Source organism: Myxocyprinus asiaticus, chromosome 7 (assembly GCF_019703515.2).
Source record: "Myxocyprinus asiaticus isolate MX2 ecotype Aquarium Trade chromosome 7, UBuf_Myxa_2, whole genome shotgun sequence".
NCBI lineage: Eukaryota > Metazoa > Chordata > Actinopteri > Cypriniformes > Catostomidae > Myxocyprinus > Myxocyprinus asiaticus.
In genome coordinates, this window is record NC_059350.1 from 52,571,846 (window position 1) to 52,594,540 (window position 22,695).

Genomic DNA, 22,695 nt, shown 5'->3' on the forward strand with positions numbered 1-22,695 from the left:
GACAGCCCTAATTTTTACCCAACTTTAATTTTATTATTTTTATGTTAAGCCATATATGTTATTTTTGTTATGTTCAACAAAGTAATATCCAATTATTTTCACATACCCCTTGGAACCTGTGCATCTACCCCCGTTTGGGAATCACTGGTCTAGACAGTCAACTTCATGTTGACAGAGTATAGATTGTCTCCACTGTCTCTACAGGCAGAACACAATAACAAACTCGTATTTGAACAGGGAAGAAGAGTTCTAGTAGTGCAGGTACGGTAAAAGATGAAAGTCATGAAGGAATCTGGGAAATCATCTGGTATGGGAGGATTAATAAAGCAAGAACCAGGCAATTTAAGTTAAAGAACTTCATGGGAGTGTGGCATTACAAACAGTAGATGTGTTAACTTTGCAGACTGCAGCACCTAATGATGAAACAGTGTCCAGATTTCTACTGAATACTAATATAGTGTACTATAAAATTCTCTTTCAGTATTGAAGCTGTTGAAGATGGCCAAAGGAATGAGATCTCTTCTGGATACTGTAGTTCAAGCCTTACCACAGGTCAGTAAGTTAGTATATTCCCACGGTTTTCAAACTGGGAGGCGCGCGGCTCCCCAGGGGGGCACCAGAGCATATCAGTGGAGGTGCGGAGATTGACGATAAATTAACCAAGTCAAAATCACAAGATTAATAAATACAATAAAAATGTATTGTGAAGATCAGTAAAAATGAATATCTTAATGGACCATAGTCCAGCTTAATAGACTGTAGCTCTATTAGGATATAATAATGTTAAATGTCGAGATAACATGCATATCATGCAAGAGTGCCTTCAAGTACCGGTTGCACAAGCACAAATCTCACCACTCGCATGCGGATTTCCTTCACATGTGATGCGAGTTTATCACATATATAAGCAAATAACCAATAAAGTAATCCCTTTGTCATGAGGACAAACATGTATTTTTTATTTAAAAAAATAAATCAGAAAAAGGTTTCATATTATTAATAGAAATATACAGTATATAGCCATTAATCACTCACCAGTGTGACACATTGATCATCATTGGTGAATTGCTCCAATGCCTGAAATATGATGAATTTTGATAATATAACACTAGAGTAAAATACCTGATAAAACTTCAAATAAGTGGCCAGAATGTACTGCTGTTTTTATTGGAAGAAAGATATATTTTTTTACATTTAGCATTGGCTATCTTATTTATTATTTACTTGGCTATTGTAAAGGCTTATACTGGAAATATCAATCTGAAAAAAGTGTGTGTGTGTGGGGGAACCTTGTAAATTTTGTCAGAGGGGGGCTTACAGTTTAAGACTTTGAAAAACTCTGGTATATTCTATATGTTGTTTTTACATCTATTGCTATATGTTTTGTGTAGTTACTGCAAAGATACCCTGCATACTTCCAGATTTCAATATTTTTCTGCCAGTTCTTGACCAAATTTAAACCATCGGCATATTGTTTGTAAGCATGAAACCGGTGATATGAAAAAATGCTGGTTTATTTATAATTAATTAGTAACACACTTTGTAAAATCTCTGTAAATTCAAATGCACAATCCAAAATATAGTAATAGCCAAAATATATAGAAGGGTTGGCACTCCTAAGAACATGTTATATTTAATTTCTGTTCTTTCTCGATTTGACGTTAATGCGGAAAAACCTCCATAAATGGACGTGACAGTTGTGAAAGTGGCACTTACCAATAGGCTACATGATGTGGGAAACCATCCAAAACACTTTGAAACCAGCAGACTTTGACTTTTGAGACATCGGTATGAGATCCATTAATGTTGCGTGATTGATTAAATTAAGATTGAAATCGTGTGCAATTACTAAACCTGAAAAGGCTGCATTTTAAAATATGGGCGGTCTGCATTCAGCGCTTCAGTCAGCACTGTGAGAGCAAGCAGCGCCCTCTAGCTGTCTGTATGATATTATCCATTATACAACTAAAATATAGAATTTAAAAGGGAGTTTTGTTCATTTGGTTAAAACGTTTTATTTTTCCATGATGTGGTAGACATTTCCGTGGAATTGCCCAACATATGCATGCTATGAAATTGTAATGTTGTTTTGAACCGCAAAAACAGCTTGTGCAAAAATGTTGTAGAAGTACAAAATAACATATTTTCATATAAATCATGTTATCATATATTTTTTTATCTCCTATTTATCTTTTATTGTGGCTCCCTTTAAAAATTGACCTGTGTTCAACAGATCCAATCCATGTTCAATGAAAATGATTTATAGTTAGGACAGTAAAAAAGCTTTTGTACCTCTTTGCACATTTTTAAAGCATAATTCCTATGTAAAAAAAAAGTGATCTAATGACAAAATAAGGTAAGTGGCAAGATATCGGTATTGGCCTGTAATTTTTGTTTTGAAATCGGTATCGTATCGGCCAAAATTTTTCATATCGGGGCATACCTATTCCAGATGATATTGTACTGATATTCTGGTAATATTCTGGTTTTCCAGGTTGGAAATCTGGGTCTGCTGTTCATGCTGCTGTTCTTCATTTATGCCGCACTGGGAGTCGAACTTTTTGGAAAACTTGGTCAGTATCTATTCATCTATTGATATCATATGTTGTCAACAGGCATTTATAAAATGAAAATACTAGTTCTGGTCTGGCAGCAAAAGAATAGAGTTTTTCTGTAGGAAAGTTTAAGTGTTAGATTTTGGTTCTGTGTAAATGAACTGCAGCATCAGAGCCATCTTTGTCAATGTCATGACGATCAGCATGCATCTTGTTTTCTGTCAGCTGCAAACAAAAAATCACAACATATAAAAAAATCTAAAATATATAGTAACTGTGCAGTGTACAAATAGTTAAATATATGCAAGTAAGACAAGACCAGTCTAAATTTAGTATGTAAATAGATGTTAGTAAGAAAACGAATCGCTGCGACATCATCAATGCTGAACATTCTTTCAATGTCAAAAGTCTTAAAAAGTATAGTAAAAAGTACAACTTTACAAATTCAAAAACAGATGAATATCCACACACCAATGAATATCAATATGATGCTACCTTGCAGAAATATAAAAAGGTTTTTATGTAAATGAAGTGTTTTAAAATTCAAATATATTTAAAACAGAATGCACTGAGGAGAACCCGTGTGAGGGTTTAAGCAGACACGCTACGTTTCAGAACTTCGGCATGGCATTCCTCACCCTGTTCCGCATTTCCACCGGCGACAACTGGAATGGGATCATGAAGGTACTTTGAAAAGCTTTCGAATATTCATGCTGCATGTTCTAAATACTTAATTAGGGAATAGTGAGGTTTAATTTTACATGTTAATTAGACTTACTCATCATCATTTTGCAGATGTTGCTTTATGAATGAGGCCATTATCTGCCATGAAGGGTATATGTTATGCACATATTGTTAGGATTTGTCTTATCTATTAAGCAGCAATTGAATTCATTTAACTAAGTGTATGTGTTTCTGTGTGTGTGTGTTTAGGACACCCTTCGGGAATGTAAAAATGGTGACAAATGTCTGAGTTACCTGCCGCTTTTGTCGCCTCTGTATTTTGTGACGTTTGTGCTGGTGGCACAATTTGTGTTGGTGAACGTTGTGGTCGCAGTGCTTATGAAACATTTAGAGGACAGCAACAAAGATGCCCGTGAGGAGGCAGAGATGGAGGCGGAGCTACAGGAGGAGCTACAGAGCAGTCATAGACAAAGCACCGCCTCTGTGGGAGGAGCCACTGGGCTTGAGGGGACAGCCGTGAAAATGGAGACTCTCTCACATGATCAGGTATTCAGTTCTGTCATTTATTTACAATCCTTTCATACATAAGACCATGTGTACTTTTTTGAATATTGTACCAAAAAACAAACCCCCAGAGATATTTAATTATGCACTACCAAAAGTAAAGCCAGTATAAAGGAAGAATTCTGAAATCTTACTTATAGTTGAAAAGTCTTGGGGAATTATTTTTTAATCAAAGGCAAAAATAGGACAACATTTTATTAGAGTATAAGGGGCCATTCAGAGGCAGACTGAATGTGAGATGGTGAAAAAAACAGTGAGATGCGACACGACGTTCAAAAATGTCAGGCAAACACGTTTACATAGAAAAACAATGAAATCAATGTGAACGTGTTTTTTTTTTGTTTTTTTGCAGTGTGGAATCAACAGTTTTTAAGAATATAGTCATACCTTTTGTTACGAGCCAAGTCATACGATATCTTCCGATTTTATCATCTCGTACGAATAATTACGAGTTGTCACTTACCATTGCAGATGGTTTCAGGAGGAGGGGCACTCTCATTCTAGAAAGTGTTTAATTTGACAAATATTTGTATTCGCCCTTCCTTGCGATAAGTCATCAATATATTTAGACTGCACATTAAATGCATATATCTGCTAAAAGTGCATATTGGCACCTTTAAGGAGTGTCCTTGAACATAGATTCCATCAAAAGTATCAGACATGGACTTAAATGCACACACTTTAATTTAAATTTCATGATGTCTTTTAACTCTTTTAACTCTTATAAATGAAGCACTCTGGTAATAATGATTTGTTGTGTTTCCAGGGCAAAGACCCCAATTTTGGCAACTTCCTGACTGTTGGAAGGCCATCCATGTCAAGGATGCTCTCCTTGCCTAATGATAGCTACATGCTCTATCCAGTTAAACCCGTATATGGATCCATTCACCAGAGATTCACCAAACAGGAGTCTACACTGCCAGGTGACGGTGCACTGATCACAGACACAAAACTACGCCAATGCTGACTGTGTTCATTAAACACAAATATTTGATTGACTCAATTTGTTTCTTTTTCAGGCTCCTCTCTCTCCCTTGGCACCCAGCTCTGTGAAGATAATTCCCTAATGCAGATTCCCAGAACTTCTTCACAGACAAACTTGGCCCCTATTCCTGCACCCCATCCTCCAACTCAAAGATCTAGCAATGTCTTCAGAACCCTGCGTAGACAGGTATTGTAGCACCTTTGCTTTTAATAAGACATTTGCAGTCTTTGCATTGCAGAATTCATCACTGAAGCTCAACATATACTGCCAGGGGATAGTTCATCCAGAAATTAAAACTCACCCTTTTGCTCCAAACCCATATGACATTCTTTCTCCCATGAAACACATTGCATCTTTTTCCATTCAATGAAAGTGAATAGTGACTGAAACTAACATTCTGCCTAAGTCATATTGGTCACAACAACATGAGGTTGAGGTGTATTGCAGTTGTTAAGTAGCCATGTAATGAAATATATGTATAAAATACTGTTCTGACCTGCAGGAAGCAATAAAAGGTGACTCCATTGATTGCTCCCACTCGGGCTCCAAAGACAGCTTACATATTCCGAGTAAGCCGTGCTCCCGTGATAGCCTTCATCTTCAAGTACCCAGCATTCCCCTGACGGGCAGATCTGCACCCTGTTCGCCTCAAACCTCCCCTCCACCCCTTCGCAATCGAACAGCAAGTGTACGAACAAATAGAAACGTATACAACCAACGCAGCATCCCGTGTCCACAGATTGCACACAGAACACCATCTATAAAAACACATAAACTAATGCATGCAAATGTACAAACAAACCTACGGAATTCAGAATGCCCTGACAATGAGATCCAACACATGACGAACTCTCAACATGTGGGGGAAGAAAATACACAGAACTCCAGACAGTTGCGTGGTTGGACATCCCGTCAACAAGTTAGCAGCTGTCATAGACTACGGAAGTACAACAGCATGGAAAATAATGGCTTCCTGACGGAACTCAGCATCCCTCGACGTCACTCAACGCACGGGGAGGAGCTAATGCTTCAACAGAAGACAATGAAAGCATCCACACCATTTCCTGGACCTTCTCTGATCCCCAAAGAGGAGAAAGTGAGCCCACCATGCATCTCCATTGACCCTCCCTCTGATGTTGAGTTTACGTCTTCAACAGTCCACAAGGAACGCAGTACAGTCGTACGAAGACGGACACCATCATTTGACTCCGCACTTCAATGCGAGTCGTTAGATCTTCCTGACGCGCCGTCACTCTCAGAAGCCCTCCCACAGGATGAACCTCTTTTGTCAAGTCGTTTGCCCCTTCCACAATTCTCTTTTGATCAATCGGATGTAAGTTCCCTGAGCAGTCTCTCGGAACTGCTTTCGGATAGTGACCAATCGACGCACTCCTTTCCACGATCAGGGTTGGTAGGAGCCATGGGAGATGTTGCCCAGAGTCCACTCAGGAAGAAGGTTTTGGTCCGAATGGCCAGCACTAGGGATCCAGGAAATGATGATTCGGTAGCCTAAATTACAGACACATCCTCATCTTCGTAAAGCATTTTAATAATGGGAAGAGGTCATTTTAGCAAAAGTATGCAATGTGTTTTTGATGGAACTGATTTGTTTTTTGCCTGATCATATTGATTAGGGTTTTAGAACTTTTATTAGTAATCATTACACACATTGATATTGTGAAGTTTTATGTCATATCAATCCTCTTTGAATTCAGAGTACAAATGAAAATCAACCACAGAATCTGGTTGCAATCATGATATATACAGTGGCCCCCAAAAGTACTCAAGATACTCAAGAACTTAGATACTCAAGCCACACTTAAAATATATGAAATCTGTACCATTGCATTAAAAGTTTGAAAGCCAGAAATTGTCGAAATAGTTTTAAGTCATTTTTTACAATAATTCTTTGGTTTTATCATTTGAAACCTCACAAAATGTTGGTGTAAATAGCACCTGCCACCGTACGGCTATTTGTACTCCAGTAGTCTTGTGGAAACACAAAAATTGAAGATATACTGTACCCCCCTGTGTCACTGCAGTCGCATGGGGTGTAACTGTGCTTTTTTTGTGCGGACGACCAGAGTTCGATTCCGCCTTTTGTCCCACTTTTTCCCATCCAGTTTCCACTCCTAATATTTCCTTTAATACTACTTATGATAAATACATAAAATGAATATAAAGGTTGATTTTCTTGCAGTGATCTGATCACGGTGAAGGTCAGGGAGTTTAATTAACCATGGTTTTACTATAGTAATTATAGTAACTATAGTAAACTTTTTTTTTCATGAAAGCCATAGTTTTAATGCAGTGTTTAATGCATTGTGTTACTACAGTAATATGGTATTAATATAGTAACCATGTTTGTTTTTTTGTTTTTTTTGTTTTTTGTAGTTACTATGATTTTACTACAAAATACCATGGTGCTACTATGGCAACTGTAGTAAAACCATGGTTATTTTTTGTAAAGGAAGGTTAGAGTTTTGTTTAGTGAGAGGGGTTGTGTAGGGTGTCTGTGGGACTCTAAGTGCAAAGAAGATGCTTTTAATTGCTTTTTACACTTATTGCAAATAGCCTTTGCCTTTTTAAATGTTCTTTTTTGCTTAAAAAGTGTGTGTGCTATCTTTATTTAAAATAAATGCCTCTTGATTTGATATTTTGTTTTAAAATAAAAATACATTTATATATTTTTTAAGTGTCGCCAAAGTATCCAGATACCTTTTAAGGCCACTGTACTTACTGCACATCAAATAGTGATTTTACATAGGAGTCTCATCTTCAAATCATTGTGATTTTGAACAGCATCCTGTATGTCACCTTAAAGTCGTAACACCCTAATGTCTTACAGAGTATATAGAAATAATTTAGCTGAAACATATGCATGGGAATAATGCTGAGTGTAGCTGAATGAATGAAATGATTATTGTATAAATAAAGTGTGGCATGTGATATTTTTCTATAGGGTCAGAGTTTTACTATATGTATTGTTGGCCTTCAGGAAGGAACAGTGTGGAAGGAATATTCCGGGTTCAATACATTTCAAGCTCCATCAATAACACCTCAGTAAAAACAAGTAAAAAATGTGTCTACAGTAATGCACTTACAATGGAAATCTATAAGGCAAAGTAACAAGATAAATGTTAAAATACATTGTTTTGAAAGTATAGCCACAAGACTTCAACATTATCAGTACGTGTTCACATGAGACTAGTGTGATAAAATTTCTTACTAACATCTGTGCAAAGTTACATTCAATTTTACAACTCCTACTGTATATGAGCATTTAAAGAAGGTAAACACAGTAGCATTTGCATGTGCAAGTACATTGCCTAGAACAATAGTCCCACCAAAAAAATAAACAAATAAGACAAACTTTACAGCTCAAATAACGCACATTTTTGAACAGCAGAATTCAAATAAAAAAATAAACATAAATACAGTCTTCTGCACATTTCTGTTTAACCCTTCTGAATGCCTTGCCCCATAGACTTACATTGTATTACACGGATTTGTTTGTTTTTAAAAACTGAGTGTCAAGTAAAAAAAAATTATCTGCGTTAAAGGTGCTGTAAGTGATTTTTGTTTTTTTTCATGGAAAGATATTAATATAATAAGTGTCCTGAGATATCTCACTCTTCTATGTGACAGATTTGTAAATGGGAAACAATAATGTTTCTGCGGTCCATGGTCTCTGAGGCGTTCTGCCTGTCAGTTTTTTTGTGCATTGTTATAGTGTTGTAGTTGCAGCGAATTATTGAGGCTTAATGCCATTTTTATACCATGTTGCGCATAAAAGTTGTCAGCTGAGGGCGCTATTTTGGTGCTGTTATTTTTTACAACTGCTGCTGCTTGATGTCAGGGGTTTTGGAAAGAGGAGGCATGGAGAACAGCTAAAATCGCTTACAGCACCTTTAAGCGAAAATATAGAAGTTAACTTTAATTGAACCTGAAACATTCCTTTATTGTCATAATATATTTGTCATAAAATCATTAGTGTTTCTTCTTTCTTTTTTCTTTCTTCTTCCTTTTTCTTTTCTTCTCTCCTTTTTTCATTTTTTCTTTTCATTTGTATTCTTTCTTCCTCCTTTTTTCTTTTGTTCCTTTCTCCTGTTTTCCTTCTTGTTTCCATCATTACTTTTCCCTTCTTCCTTCCTCTCTTCATCCCTTCTTACTCCAACTTTTTTCTTTTTCTTTCTTTCCATCCTTTCTTCCTTTCATCCATCCTTCTTTTTTCCTTCCACCTTTTTTCTTTTTCTTTCTATTTCTTTTTACCTTCTTTCCTCCCTCCCTTCCTTCTTTTTTCTTTCTTTTTCTGTTTTCTTTTCTTCCTTTCTTCCTTCCTTGTTATTTGTATTCTTTCTTTCCTTCCTCCTTTTTTCTTTTGTTCTTTTCTTCTATTTTCATCCTTCCTTGTTTCCATGCTTAAGTCCTTTTTCCCTTCTTCCTTCCTCCCTTTTTTCTTTTTCTTTTCATCCTTTCTTCCTTTCATCATCCTTTTTTCCTACTTTTATCTTTCTTTCTTTCTTTCTTCCATCATCCATCTTTTTCCTTCCTTTTTTCTTTCTTTTGTTATTTTTTTCTTAATTTCTTCTTTTTCCTGCATCTTTTTCTTTCTTCCTAGCTTAATTTTTCTTTTTTATTGTTTTATTATTCTTTCCTTCTTCCCTTCCTTCCTTCCTTCCTACTTTTTTATTTTTGTTCTTTCCTTTTTCTGTTTTCATTTCTTTCTTCGTTTTTTCTTTTTTGTCTTTTTTTCCTTTTTTCTTTCCATGAAACTGTATTCTGCTTAACATAAAACCGTGAAATCTTTTCAAGCACCTTTAATGAACGTGTGTAATATTTTTCCATGCACAAGCACAGACTCTTCCAAAGAAATGAGCTAGCATGAATACTCACCTTCATGCTAATTTTGGTCTGATTACAGATGTGTTTTGGTATGTCAAGTGATCAGTGGTCCATTAATCATAGCCCATGAACATTTACATTTACAGTCGAAAATGTAACCTCAGCATTTAGCATTAGCATCACTGTTTTAGTATTCTCAACTGTGACATTTCCTCACAAAGGCATTTGTGCATATTTGGTTGATATTATAAATACTTTTCACTGTATGGAAAGTCAAATATAAACTTTTCACTCTACAGCTAACCCTGGGTTAACATCATAATTTAACTCTGCGTGATGGCCACTTCTAACCCTGGCGTATTTTACACTTGTGATTTTGAAAAGGTTATAAAGCCCTGCAGTGCTAGTATACTACAAGTTGTTTCGTGATGAAACGCAGTAATATTCTTTCAAGTATTTCCATGGAAGGACAAGCAGTTATTAAAACAGTTTGCATAGTTGAAGCATGTTTTCTTGTCCAATTAATGTTCTAAGCCTTGTAAATACGCAAATAAGTACATTTACCCAGCGTTTACAAATGTACAGTGTGAAATCTAAAAACTTGACTACCCAGGATTAATTACTATATAATCATCCAGGGTAAGGTAGACACCCAGGATTACATTAACCTAGGGTTAAAAATATGGGTTAAAATTTTCAAGTGTGAAACAGTAAACATAAGTGGTTTATTGTAGTTTACTTATTCACATAACCATGAGGATGCATACTCGTATTTCTTTATCATTAAAAAACTTTATTTGCTCGTGAATTAGAGTGTGATGGAGGAATTTTGGAAAACTAAGGGCTGCTAAATATAAATGAGTATTGCTGTACTTAGAATATATGAAAAGTGTGTTATTGTGTATATGCAGTGTGAGTGTGATGAAATGTCTAATGAAGTCTAAATGAAGAACACAGATATGATGCAATCCTCTTTTGAACTGAAAAATTATATGTTGAGCACTTTGTCCAAGTGTTTTTGACTGCTTTATGACATTTTAAGGGTAAAACAAAACTTGGGTGTTGTGTTCTACAGGAATAAAATAAGGGAAAAAAGAAGGCTCAATGAGCATTGCATAGATACATTTTGGTGAAAATCTATGGACATTAAGTAGGTTAGAGACTGTTAAGTATTTGAGAAGATTGCCTATACTGTCTCCTGTAAACTGTAATCCATTTTACTTGTAAAGGATTTTTGTTTCACTATTTTTTTTTATTTTAAGAGACAGATCAGCTTAATAACAAATAGGATTCAACAAACTGGATACAAAATAGGGTTTGAATATATGTACTGTATATATATATATATATATATATATATATATATATATATATATATATATATATATATATATATATATACACACACATACACATTTATATAACATCACATTATCATTTCATGAAAAAGTTATATACAGTATGTACAGTTGAAGTCAGAAGTTTACATACACTTAGGATGAAGTCATTAAAACTCATTTTTGAACCACTCCACAGATTTCATATTAGCAAAATATAGTATTGTTTACAGACAGATTGTTTCACATTTAACTGACTATATCACAATTCCAGTGGGTCAGAAGTTTACATACACTAAGTTAACTGTGCCTTTAAGCAGCTTGGAAAATTCCAGAAATTGATGTCAAGCCTTTAGGCAATTAGCCAATTTGTTTCTGATAGGCTAATTGAAGTCAATTCAAACTCAGTGCCTCTTTGCTTGACATCATGGGAAAATCAAAAGAATCAGCCAAGACCTCAGAAAAAAAAAACTGTGGACCTTCACAAGTCTGGATCATCCTTGGGAGCAATTACCAAATGCCTGAAGGTACCACGTTCATCTGTACAAACATTAGTATGTAAGTATAAACACCATGGTACATGCAGCCATCATACCGCTCAGGAAGGCGACGCATTCTGTCTCCTAGAGATGAGCGTAGTTTGGTGCAAAAAGTGCAAATCAATCCCAGAACAACAGAGAAGGACCTTGTGAAGATGCTGGAGGAAACAGGTAGACAAGTATCTATATCCACAGTAAAACGAGGCCTATATCGATATAACCTGATAGGCTGCTCAGCAAGGAAGAAGCCACTGCTCCAAAACCACCATAAAAAAGCTAGTCTACATTGCAAGTGCACATGGGGACAAAGATCTTACTTTTTGGAGAAATGTCCTCTGGTCTGATTAAATTTGAACTTTTTGACCATAATGACCATTGTTATGTTTGAAGGAAAAAGGGTGAGGCTTGCAAGCCGAAGAACACCATCCCAACTGTGAAGCATGGGGGTGGCAGCATCATGTTGTGGGGGTGCTTTGCTGCAAGGGGACTGGTGCACTTCACAAAATAGATGGCATTATGAGGAAGGAAAATTATGTGGATATATTGAAGTAACATCTCAAGACATCAGCCAGGAAGTTAAAGCTCAATCACAAATGGGTCTTCCAAATGGACAATGACCCCAAGCATACCTCCAAATTTGTGGCAAAATGGCTTAAGGACGACAAAGTCAAGGTATTGGAGTGGCCATCACAAAGCCCTGACCTCAGTCCGATAGAAATTTGTGGGCAGAACTGAAAAAGCGTGTGTGAGCAAGGAGGCTTACGAGCCTGACTCGGTTACACCAGTTCTGTCTGGAGGAATGGGCCAAAATTCCAGCAACTTATTGTGAGACGCTTGTGGAAGGCTACCCAAAACATCTGACCCAAGTTAAACAATTTAAATGCAATGCTACCAAATACTAACAAAGTGTATGTAAACTTCTGACCCACTGGGAATGTGATGAAAGAAATAAAAGCTGAAATAAATCATTCTCTCTACTATTATTCTGACATTTCACATTCTTAAAATAAAGTAGTGATCATAACTGACCTAAGACAGGGAATGTTTTCTACGATTAAATGTCAGTTTAAATGTACTTAGCTAAGGTGTATGTAAACTTCTGACTTCAACTGTAAACTAGCTACTTTTCATTTTATGTTAGATAATAGTCTATCATCTAGTAGTAATCTACTAATAGTCTATGGGATTTGTATATTTATTGCTTTAAAAAAGGACTGGGATACCAATTTTTTCCATCTCTTTGAATCATTTTAGCACAAATTTGCAAGGTGTTTTGCTTAGTCATAGCTTAGCAATTTAATGTATTGAAACACAAAAAGTAGTTTACTGTACCCTATTGTATATCCCATTTTATTCAAAATTATAACCAAGAAAAGCACCAGATAACTTCTGTGTGATTAGGTAATAATAACTGGTAATGATAGCATGTCAACCAAACTGTATATTGCCCAGACATTTGATGTTACATTTTAGTAACATTTTTCATACAGTGTAATTAATGACATTTAGGAAACACTGTAATAAATCTAGGGTTTGCCTTTGAGAATTGCAAATTCATGATTACCTACCTGTTTTATCCTAAACATTTTAAAACATTTCAAATTTCTTGTTAGGGATAGTTCACCCAAAAATGAAAATTGTCTCATCATTGACTCACCCTCATGCCATCCCAGATGTGTATGAATTTCTTCTTCTGCTGAACACAAACGAAGATGTTTTGAAGAATATCTCAGCTCTGTAGGTCCATACAATGCAAGTGAATGGTGACCAGAACTTTCAAGCTCCAAAAATCACATAAAGGCCACATAAAACGAATCCATACAACTCCAGTGCTTAAATATGACTTCAGAAGTGATACGATAGGTGTGGGTGAAAAACAGATAATTATTTCCTTTTTTACCATAAATCTCCACTTCTACTTTCACATTCTTTCACATTTTGAAAGTGAAAGTAGAGATTTATGGTAAAAAAGACTTCAATATTTATAAGTTATACACATCTGGAATGGCAGAAGGGTGAGTAAATGATGATAGAATTTTCATTTTTGTGACTATCCCTTAAAGAGCTCTTATTGTATTTGGAAATGTTATTTGGAATTGTAAGAAAGGTTATGACACTCTGCTGATTAAACTGGACTGGTTGAAAATACTTAAGAGAATGCTGTCTTTTAATGCCAAGTCCTGGCCTACATTTGATTTTCACTGAATTTTCTGTTTCACTAAGAAATAAGTCACAGCAAATGCTTCCAACAAACACCAATGCATATTAAACATTGGCACAAATTGCAATAAGTGTATCAATGTACAGTACACAATAATGGCATCCAGTGGTCTGGTTCACTGTACTGATTACTCTTTATTCAGGACATCATTGTATATGTCGCTCCAAAGACTTTGATAAACACTGTAACTTCTTCCATTAACAAAATATACAGTTACCTCTATTCTTAAGTGGGAATTTCAGTGTCATTTTACCATATCATGCAACTAGACTGAGTTAGAGCAAGCATACACATCCACACACACACACACACACACACACACACATATGAAAATATGCTTGTAAAGGAAACAATCATTTACAGATATCTCAGTTATCTCATCTAGAATGGCTGCTCCAATGTCCAGCAAAACAGACACACACATATACTGAAACAGCTGAGTGACATTTTCTCAATCTCTTGACCATTTTGTTACTCTTTCGCTTATCAACAAGCAAAACATTACAATTAAAAAAAAAACAATTACTAGTGCCCCTTTAAAATGTTGGCATGTCTTTAAATCATATAATTATAAATATGAATGACTAAATAAACATTAGCGGCAGTCTTTACTCTGTCCTTTATCTCTGCTACATTCCTTTCCGTTTGGCTGTGGATTAAAATGCTGGCGGGATCTTGTAGCAAGGGGGAATGGTCTCTACGGTTTCTATGAGTGGCGGACTCTGGTAAGCGTTGACAGGGATGGTGGTCTGACCGGTGACATCATTGGAGGGGTATGGCTGCTTAGGGGCCTGGCCGGCCAAATGCTCAGTTGTAAACAGTGTCATGTCAGTTCCGAGCAGGAATCGCTGAACGGCACACACGGTAAGGGCCGCCTAGTCAAGGTAATCAGGATTATGTATGTTAGTCAGGTTAACATGCTAGAGAGAAAGACAATAAGGCTTATAAAGAATCCTGTATAGTTGCACAACATGATCACACGGGAAATCGACATGTTCCTTCCGAATGTTCATGTACCCTAAAATCAACCCCATTCAGCCAAATTACTGACATGCGCCATCAGACATTTTTGCATCAATTCTAATGTGTTCTCCTTTTGCTGTGGCACTACTGATTCACAGAGACAGGTTCAGGACCCATGGAAACCATGAAAGCAATCGCGTTCATGTAAACAATGATAAGCGTGATTCAGAGGTTACATTTTCACTCTGAAATTACATTTTTAATCAACTGGTGGTTAGGTTTAGGGTTGGGGTTTGGGTTAGGGGGTTGAGTTAATAAAATATGCATACCTGTTGACGGTATAACATCATTCACAACTAAAATGACAACTCACTTTTGGCGCCACCTTGTGGACATTTCACCCGGAAACTGGCCATTTGAATTTCGGTAAGCAAAGACCGATTTCAGCAGCAGAACTTTCAATCTACTGTCGGCGAATTCACCGTGTGATCAGTTTGAGTTGCAAGTATTAGTTGAATTGGTTGGATTAAACAAGTTAATGATAATAGAAGTAAAAACAATGTAGACAAAGAAGAAGAATGGTTTCTGCCTCTACCAGAGCTAGACTGCAATAGTCAAGTTAATTTTTATGTTTGACTTATAGTCAGAGTAGACAGCATAGGTCCGACAAATAAACCCACATTTTATTGGAGTTTTTTTATTTTTCACTGGAAATTTACGGAAAGACATTATTTTCAATGTTTTGTCGGCTAAACTATCAACATCCAGGTCCACAACTGTACAAAATACTGAACAGGCTCTACTTCCGTCCCACAAGTTTAAGTTTATGAGTTAAATATGGCATCTACCCTGACTAAAGTCTATTGCTTCCAAGTCAGTTATGCCCCAAACAAGTAGGTTAACTAGATATGCATTTAGTCCTAGAATATATTTCTTAACTTAACTTTCTTTCAGCAATTACAGCAATCTTAATGTGTCATATAAAGCTAAATTATACAGAAATACTGCTATAATTAAATAATTACTGTGTGTGCACGTGTGTGTGTGTGTGTATACATATATATATATTTACAATTGTCAAATGTAATTCCAAAAACAATGAAGACTAAAATTTCAATAAATGTATAATTAATCCATTTATTTATTGCGTCATTATACACAGACACAATAATATAAATTCATAATTTAAAATATATAAAAATACTGGTACTTTTGGTATTAAAAAGGTGTTTGTACCATGCTGTACAAAATACGAATATACAGTAGCAGCACTTATGACACATTATTCTAGTGTTTCTAAACATCCATTTCTTGTGTTAGTAGTGCACACCTCAATATAGGGTTGCTGTAGTCTGTGCAAATACAGCATGCATTTCATAATTTGGTTGCACTCTATTATCAGAATAGACCAGCATATTTTACTGTTCGCTTTAAAGTAACATAGGAAATCTATACTAGTGACAGGCTGTTAGTCTGTTTGGACAAAAGCATCTCTTTATCCTCCATAAAGGCAATATTCTTAAACCTGTGCACTGCTAGTAGACACAAGTAGGCCTGAAACACAAACATCAACATTGGCTGTAAAACATGAGTGTAATTATGAGCATGTGTTTGTGCAGGAAGGTGTGGTGTCTTACCCAGGTAAGGATGGAGAAGAAAGAGAAAGCAATAGCTGCACGAGCAGCATCTGATGCCTGCTCCAATGGCAGCTCTTTAGGGGATGTACAACTCCATTGATTGGCCAAAAAGCAGAATCCTACAAACCAAAGGAATGTCCAAAATCCTGACGAGAGGAGATGGGAAAATAAAGATGAACTTAAAGGGATAGTTTACCAAAAATGAAAATTCTCTCATCATTTTTTCACCATCATGCCATTCCAGATGTGATTGATTTTCTTTCTTCTGCTGAACACAAACGCAGATTTTTAGAAGAATATTTCAGCTCTGTTGGTCCTTTCAATGCAAGTGAATGGGTACCAAATATGCTTCAAAAAGCACATAAAAGCAGCATAAGCGTTATCCATACGACTCCAGTGATTAAATCCATATCGTCAGATGCAATATGATAGGTGTGGATGTGAAACAGATCAATATTTAAGTCCTTTTTTCCTATAAATTCTCCTCCCTGCTCAGTCGGTGGCGATAAGCATCTACGAAAGCGAATCGCCAAAAACAAAAGAACTCTTAGTAGAGAAGAGCGCTTATGAAGGCTGTTTAAAAGTGGAGATTTATAGTAAAAAAGGGACTTAAATATTGATCTGTTTCTCACCCACACCTACCATATCGCTTCTGATGACATGGATTTAACCACTAGATTCGAATGGATTACTTTAATGCTGCATTTATGTGCTTTTTGAGCTTCAAAGTTTTGGACACAGTTGACTTGCATTGTATGGACCTACAGAGCTGTGATATTCTTCTAAAAGTCTTCGTTTGTGTTCAGCAGAAGAAAGAAAGGATTTTTGGGTGAACTAGCCCTTTAAGAAAGAGCCTGTTACATGCGAATGAAACCTAATGTCAAGAAGCGTTTGTGTCATTCTCTAACAATTCAAACCGTCAGTACAGTAGTTCAGTGAACAGGTGTGTCGTGCCATGGCTGTTACTATATTGTGTATTTTAGCATGTCTGGAACACTGTATTGAACAATCAGCATCCAGGACCGAAACTATAAGTTTAACAATTCTAAAAATGCACAGGAAGGTACTGATAAGTATACTAAATTTAAAACTTCACCCCGTGTATTGTCAGGATATGTTAATTTTACGTAACACGTCATCATACATGCACTCACCACTGTTAGAAATGCCAAACAAAATTAAAATGTTTGTATTTTGTTTGTGGGTTACCTGAAAACCCAATCTCCAACAGCACTGCTCGCTTTCTGTCTTTGACACTGCTGATCTGGGGAAAGTAGACATCTAGGACCAGGAAGAAGACACTGGCTATGAAAGCCACGATTCCTATAGTGATGCCGTAGTTACAGGCATCTGCATTCTTATTAAAGACACAATGCAGTCGCTCACTGCCCATGTTCACATAGCCCTCGTTTATTATAGAGGCAAAGACCACCATGGAGAAGATCTGGCAATAGACAGAGAGAAAATAAGCAAATATACAAGTTACATTGGGTGGTTATGAACCGGTCCGTAAGTGCCATCCCTGGCCTGATGTTAAATGACTGAAATTCTTAAATTATTTGTATTCTCTCAGAAAGGTATCTAAGTGCAGCTTTTCTGCTCTTACTGTATATTACACATGCTAAGTAGAAGGGCCACACAATTCTCTTATTCATGTCACGCAATGCTATTCATTTCTTAGCAGCATATGCTTGGAAGGAATTTCATTGGAACCTCAGAGAGAAAATGTGGCTAATTCACACTAATGCAACAGATTACACACTCAAACAGTAGACCACAGATCACCAAGAAACACAAATGCATGCAGTCTAGTTTGTGTGTGTTTGAGAAACAGTAGGAGAAAATCAGTGCAATGCTCATGTGCTGCGTGCTATTTTTGGCAATGGAACTCTTTAAACTGACACATACATCGCATCACACTGTCTTCATAGAAACAGTTACAGCTGCTGTGATAATTGGTGGGCTTGATGAACCAGCATGTTAAACAATCCTCTAAAGAAGCCCTATGGAGACATTTCAGCAAATGTTGCTGCCATCTTGATTATAAATGGAATGCTATTGTTAGTGTTGTATTAAAGGAATATTCTGGGTTCAATACAATTTAAGGTCAATCGACAGCATTTGTATCATAATATTGATTACCACAAAAAAATATTTTGACTTGCCCCTCCTTTTCTTAAGAAATGGGTTCCAGTGAGGCACTTACAATGGAAGTGAATGGGGCCAATCTGTAAACGTTAAAATACTCACTATTTAAAAAGTATAGTTACAAGACGTAAACAATATAACCCTAAAATGACTGTAAAAATGACCATTTAAACAACTTTACAGTTTAAATAATACATGAGTTCTAACAGAATTAAAGGGGTCATGAAATGGAGAATCAAATTTTCCTTGATATTTAGACATATAAGAGGTAACTATAAAAACATACTGTACATTTCAGAACTCAAAACTTCATCCAAAGTCTAAAAAGAGCATTTATAGTTGCCACCCTGCTGAAACATCTCGTTTTGAAATCTGTCTGTTCATGATGTCACGACACATTGCTCATTTGTATTTACACATCCCACAACATGCGTCATCATACCCTTGGCCCCGCCCACTGGCGCACAGTTCAAGTCAAGAGAGCAGGCCTCACATGACTAACTATTCTTAACATCAGACCTAAGGGATCCCATCTGGACTATTTTGAATTCTTTTGAACATAAACATGAACTACACAGACTGTTTGACCGCTGACATGTATCTCGCCACTTTTAAAAGACGCGGTAAAAGAGTTGAAAGGGAGCAGCAGTTCTCTTACATTCAGCTGCTGCCTCTTTGTTTTGAGCTCAAATGCGTCATGGACTCGTTCTTTCACCCATCTGCGCTATTTTTAATTGTTGGTGTACGTAAACATAGGACATCTTTGACCATTTCGGTGTGTTTCCAGCGATGTGCACCTCAGTACACCTACAGTGTGTGTGTGCGTCATTTCACCGTTCTTTGGACTATGATGTGTTTGTTTTTTCGGCTCATGTTAGTGTGACACTCCTGTTCTACCCGCTCCATACAGGACTCGAACCGGTGTCTCCGGCATGGGAGGCGGGTGTGTTAACAAGAGGCTAAAGGTAAGGGACCTGGGTAGCTCAGTGGTAAAATACGCTGGCTACCACCCCTGGAGTTCGCTAGTTCACTAGTTCAAATCCCAGGGAGTGCTGAGTGACTCCAGCCAGGTCTCCTAAACAACCAAATTGGCCCGGTTGCTAGGGAGGGTAGAGTCACATGGGGTAACCTCCTCGTGGTCACTATAATGTGGTTTGTTCTCGGTGGTGCGCATGGTGAATTGAGCATGGTTGCCGTGGTGGATGGCGTGAAGCCTCCACATGCGCTATGTCTCCGTGGCAACGTGCTCAACAAGCCACGTGATAAGATGCGCAGGTTGACTGTCTCAGACACAGAGGCAACTGGGATTCATCCTCCGCCACCTGGACTGAGGCGAATCACTATGTGACCACGAGGACTTAGAGTGCATTGGGAATTGGGCATTCCAAATTGGGAGAAAAAGGGGAAAAATCCCCCCAAAAAATAAATAAATAAATTGTGACTGTTTTGGTGCAAAATAACTTTGATAACATTACCATTGGACCTCAGAAAAGATAATAAAGTTATAAAAAAATAGCACTTCATGATCCCTTTAATGTAAGTGCTTTTATAATATTATAAGCTTCACATTCCTGCCTTCAAACCCTCCAAAAATTTGCACCATTCACTTCCATTGTAAATGTCTCACTGCAATCTCGAATTTTGCTTTTTTTTTTTTAAAGAAAAAGAGGGACAAGTTGAAATTATTTATTTTTTGTGTGTGTGTGTGGTAATCAACATTACGCCACAAATGCGGTCAATTGAGCTTAACTTGTATTGAACCTGGAATATTCCTCTAAATATAGTCAGGGGTTAAACTGGGCACCTTCGATTCAAAGAAGAAAAAAGATGGCAGGCATTTCTTTTCATCCAGACAGTTTTTGTTTGATCCATTTCACACATTTCGTCTCCATTTAGCGAGTGTACTTGCTCAAAAAATGAACGCTGGTAAAGGTGTTCCACTTCTGTATAGAGCGCAACAGTCTGGTTCCAGAAGTAAAAATCCCATTCATTTTTTCCATAGACAAATTGATTTTCAAGTTCAACAATACCTTATAGGCCTAAACATTTAAAAACAGACCTACCATGAACTCCGAGGTTGTTTGTTGATAGTATATGCTTCAGCTGAATCCATCAACTTCATTTTTAAAAATGACAACTACATTACCCATAATCCAGCAGAGAAAGATCCACCAATTAGAGAACAGCGGCCAACAAAGCCTGCGAAATGAGCTTAGGAGGGACCGCCCACTCCCATGACACAATGTGAATGACATAATCGAGTCAGTCTCCCTTCATCCTTAAACTACCCTTATATTTTACAATAAATGTAAAATGTATTGTTTCTATACTTATAATAAACAACTTTCAATCAATAGTTTTATATATTCCCAACGTTTTCAATTCGACTATGTCATTCGCGGTGTTTCATGGTCTTGCAACTTTTCCAATTTTCAAATACTTTTTTGCCTCAAAACAAAGTTTGTGATGTTGTGATTTACCTCGGAGCTGGTTGGTTTGGTTCATGGATTACAACTCTTTTATAGGCGATTTCATGAAAAGCCTATGCAAAAAATGGGGAAAATACTTCCGGACCAGATGGCTGAAAAAGTGGGTTCTATTGCTCCGCAATCTGCTTTCTGTTTCATAGATATTGTGAAATATGCAACCGACTGCAACACCGATTTGTGTTAGTGTATTGCCTGTGTCTACTAGACACTGTTCAGACAGGGTGTTATTCATCACGGCTGTGTTACATGTAGGTAAGACATTTTGTTTCATCTCCTGCACACAGAAACGACAATAAACCTAGGCTTTGATTTACTGTAAAATAATTGCAGGGGGAATCCCTCTGGAGCAACTGATCAGGGGTCCACTCAGTTCAAAGATTCCTCCAATTCAGCCAATACGATTTATGTATTTATAAGACCAGGCTCACTGTGTCCTTATACTGAAAACTGTCATGATAGTGCGCCCTTTAATTGTAATTTTCTTTAATTATATAATTATAATTTTATTTATCACACATTATACAACTGCACATATACAATGAAATTCTTTTTTTTTTTTTCACATATCCCAGCTAAGCTGGGGTCAGAGTGCAGGGTCAGCCATGTTACGGCGCCCCTGGAGCAGATAGGGTCAAGGGCCTTGCTCAGGGGCCCAACAGTGGCATCTCAGCAGTGCTGGGGCTTGAACCCCCAACCTTCTGATCAGTAACCCGGAGCCTTAACTACTGAGCCACCACTGCCCCTGTTTTTGCATATCCCAGCCAAGCTGGGGTCAGAGCGCAGGGTCAGCCATGATATGGCGCCCCTGGAGCAGATGGGGTCAAGGGCCTTGCTCAAGGGCCCAACAGTGACATCTTGGCAGTGTTGGGGCTTGAACCCCTGACCATCTAGTCAGTAACCCAGAGCCTTAACCGCCAAGCCCTTTAAGAAAGAAAGAAAGAAAGAAAAAGAAATGCCACACATATAAATCACTTATATAAACTCTTATGTCTCGTGTGCAATGGGTGGAATAAATATTGCAGTCAATAGCACTAAAGCGTTTTAAAAACTGCGCGCACACGCAATGCGCGCGTCATTACCACTGCAACATCTGACGTGTTCGTGCACCTAGAAGACAGCATCCTACAGTATAATAACACCCGGTCCTTTTCATACACATTTACAGGCCAGAAATGAATACATTATAATGAACATGAATAATTTCAGAAACAAGCTTTCTGATTCCTAATGGAAAATCAAGGCCATACAATCTTTTCAGTAATTGATTGGCCATTAAAAAATGAAAATCTGATACGACATAATATACATAATTCTATAAATAATAAATCATAGAATAGTATTGCTCCTACCCATGCCAGCACTCTTAGGATAGTCTGAGGTTGTTTGACAAATGCGATCAGATCGAATGCCGAACCGGCTCTCCCTGCTCCAAACGAGCCCGTTTCATCCATCTTCTCAGCACGGAAGAGTGAGGCTGAGCGCGTTCACGAGCGTCTGTCGCGCAACCGCACTGGAGAGCTCGCGCCTGTTGCGCACAACCAGAGTGAAACGCTAGTGCGCATGCTTGACAGGGATGAACGTTTGCCTGTTGACATTTGAAAGTGATTCGTGAAAACTCTACCAAAAAGTACCAGAAAGTGTCATTGTATTTTGTGTACTGTTCCATGGAAATATTAATAATTTAGTCGAATAGTTGGAATCCGTTCACCAAAAAGAGTTGTTCAGTCA

General features: G+C 37.2%; 2 protein-coding genes across 2 annotated transcripts in view; one reads left to right on the forward strand and one right to left on the reverse strand.

Annotated features, from left to right (window-relative positions):
• Positions 1-10,702, forward strand: part of cacna1hb (calcium channel, voltage-dependent, T type, alpha 1H subunit b) — a 77,690-nt gene extending 66,988 nt beyond the window's left edge. Inside the window, exons 27-33 of the mRNA XM_051702265.1 lie at positions 482-552; positions 2,495-2,573; positions 3,118-3,239; positions 3,489-3,785; positions 4,570-4,726; positions 4,823-4,974; positions 5,291-10,702. Of these exons, the coding sequence (XP_051558225.1) occupies positions 482-552; positions 2,495-2,573; positions 3,118-3,239; positions 3,489-3,785; positions 4,570-4,726; positions 4,823-4,974; positions 5,291-6,301 (1,889 nt within the window). The 3' untranslated portion in view covers positions 6,302-10,702. The remainder of the gene's footprint in view (positions 1-481; positions 553-2,494; positions 2,574-3,117; positions 3,240-3,488; positions 3,786-4,569; positions 4,727-4,822; positions 4,975-5,290) is intronic.
• Positions 10,703-13,839: 3,137 nt separating this feature from the next.
• Positions 13,840-22,463, reverse strand: syngr3b (synaptogyrin 3b). The gene is made up of 4 exons (XM_051702840.1): positions 22,317-22,463; positions 17,540-17,774; positions 16,331-16,476; positions 13,840-14,605 (listed from the first exon to the last, which is right to left on the reverse strand). Exons 1-4 carry the CDS (start codon positions 22,416-22,418, stop codon positions 14,387-14,389), a joined length of 702 nt encoding a protein of 233 aa, XP_051558800.1. The 5' UTR covers positions 22,419-22,463; the 3' UTR covers positions 13,840-14,386.
• Between the last annotated feature and the right edge of the window lie 232 nt (positions 22,464-22,695).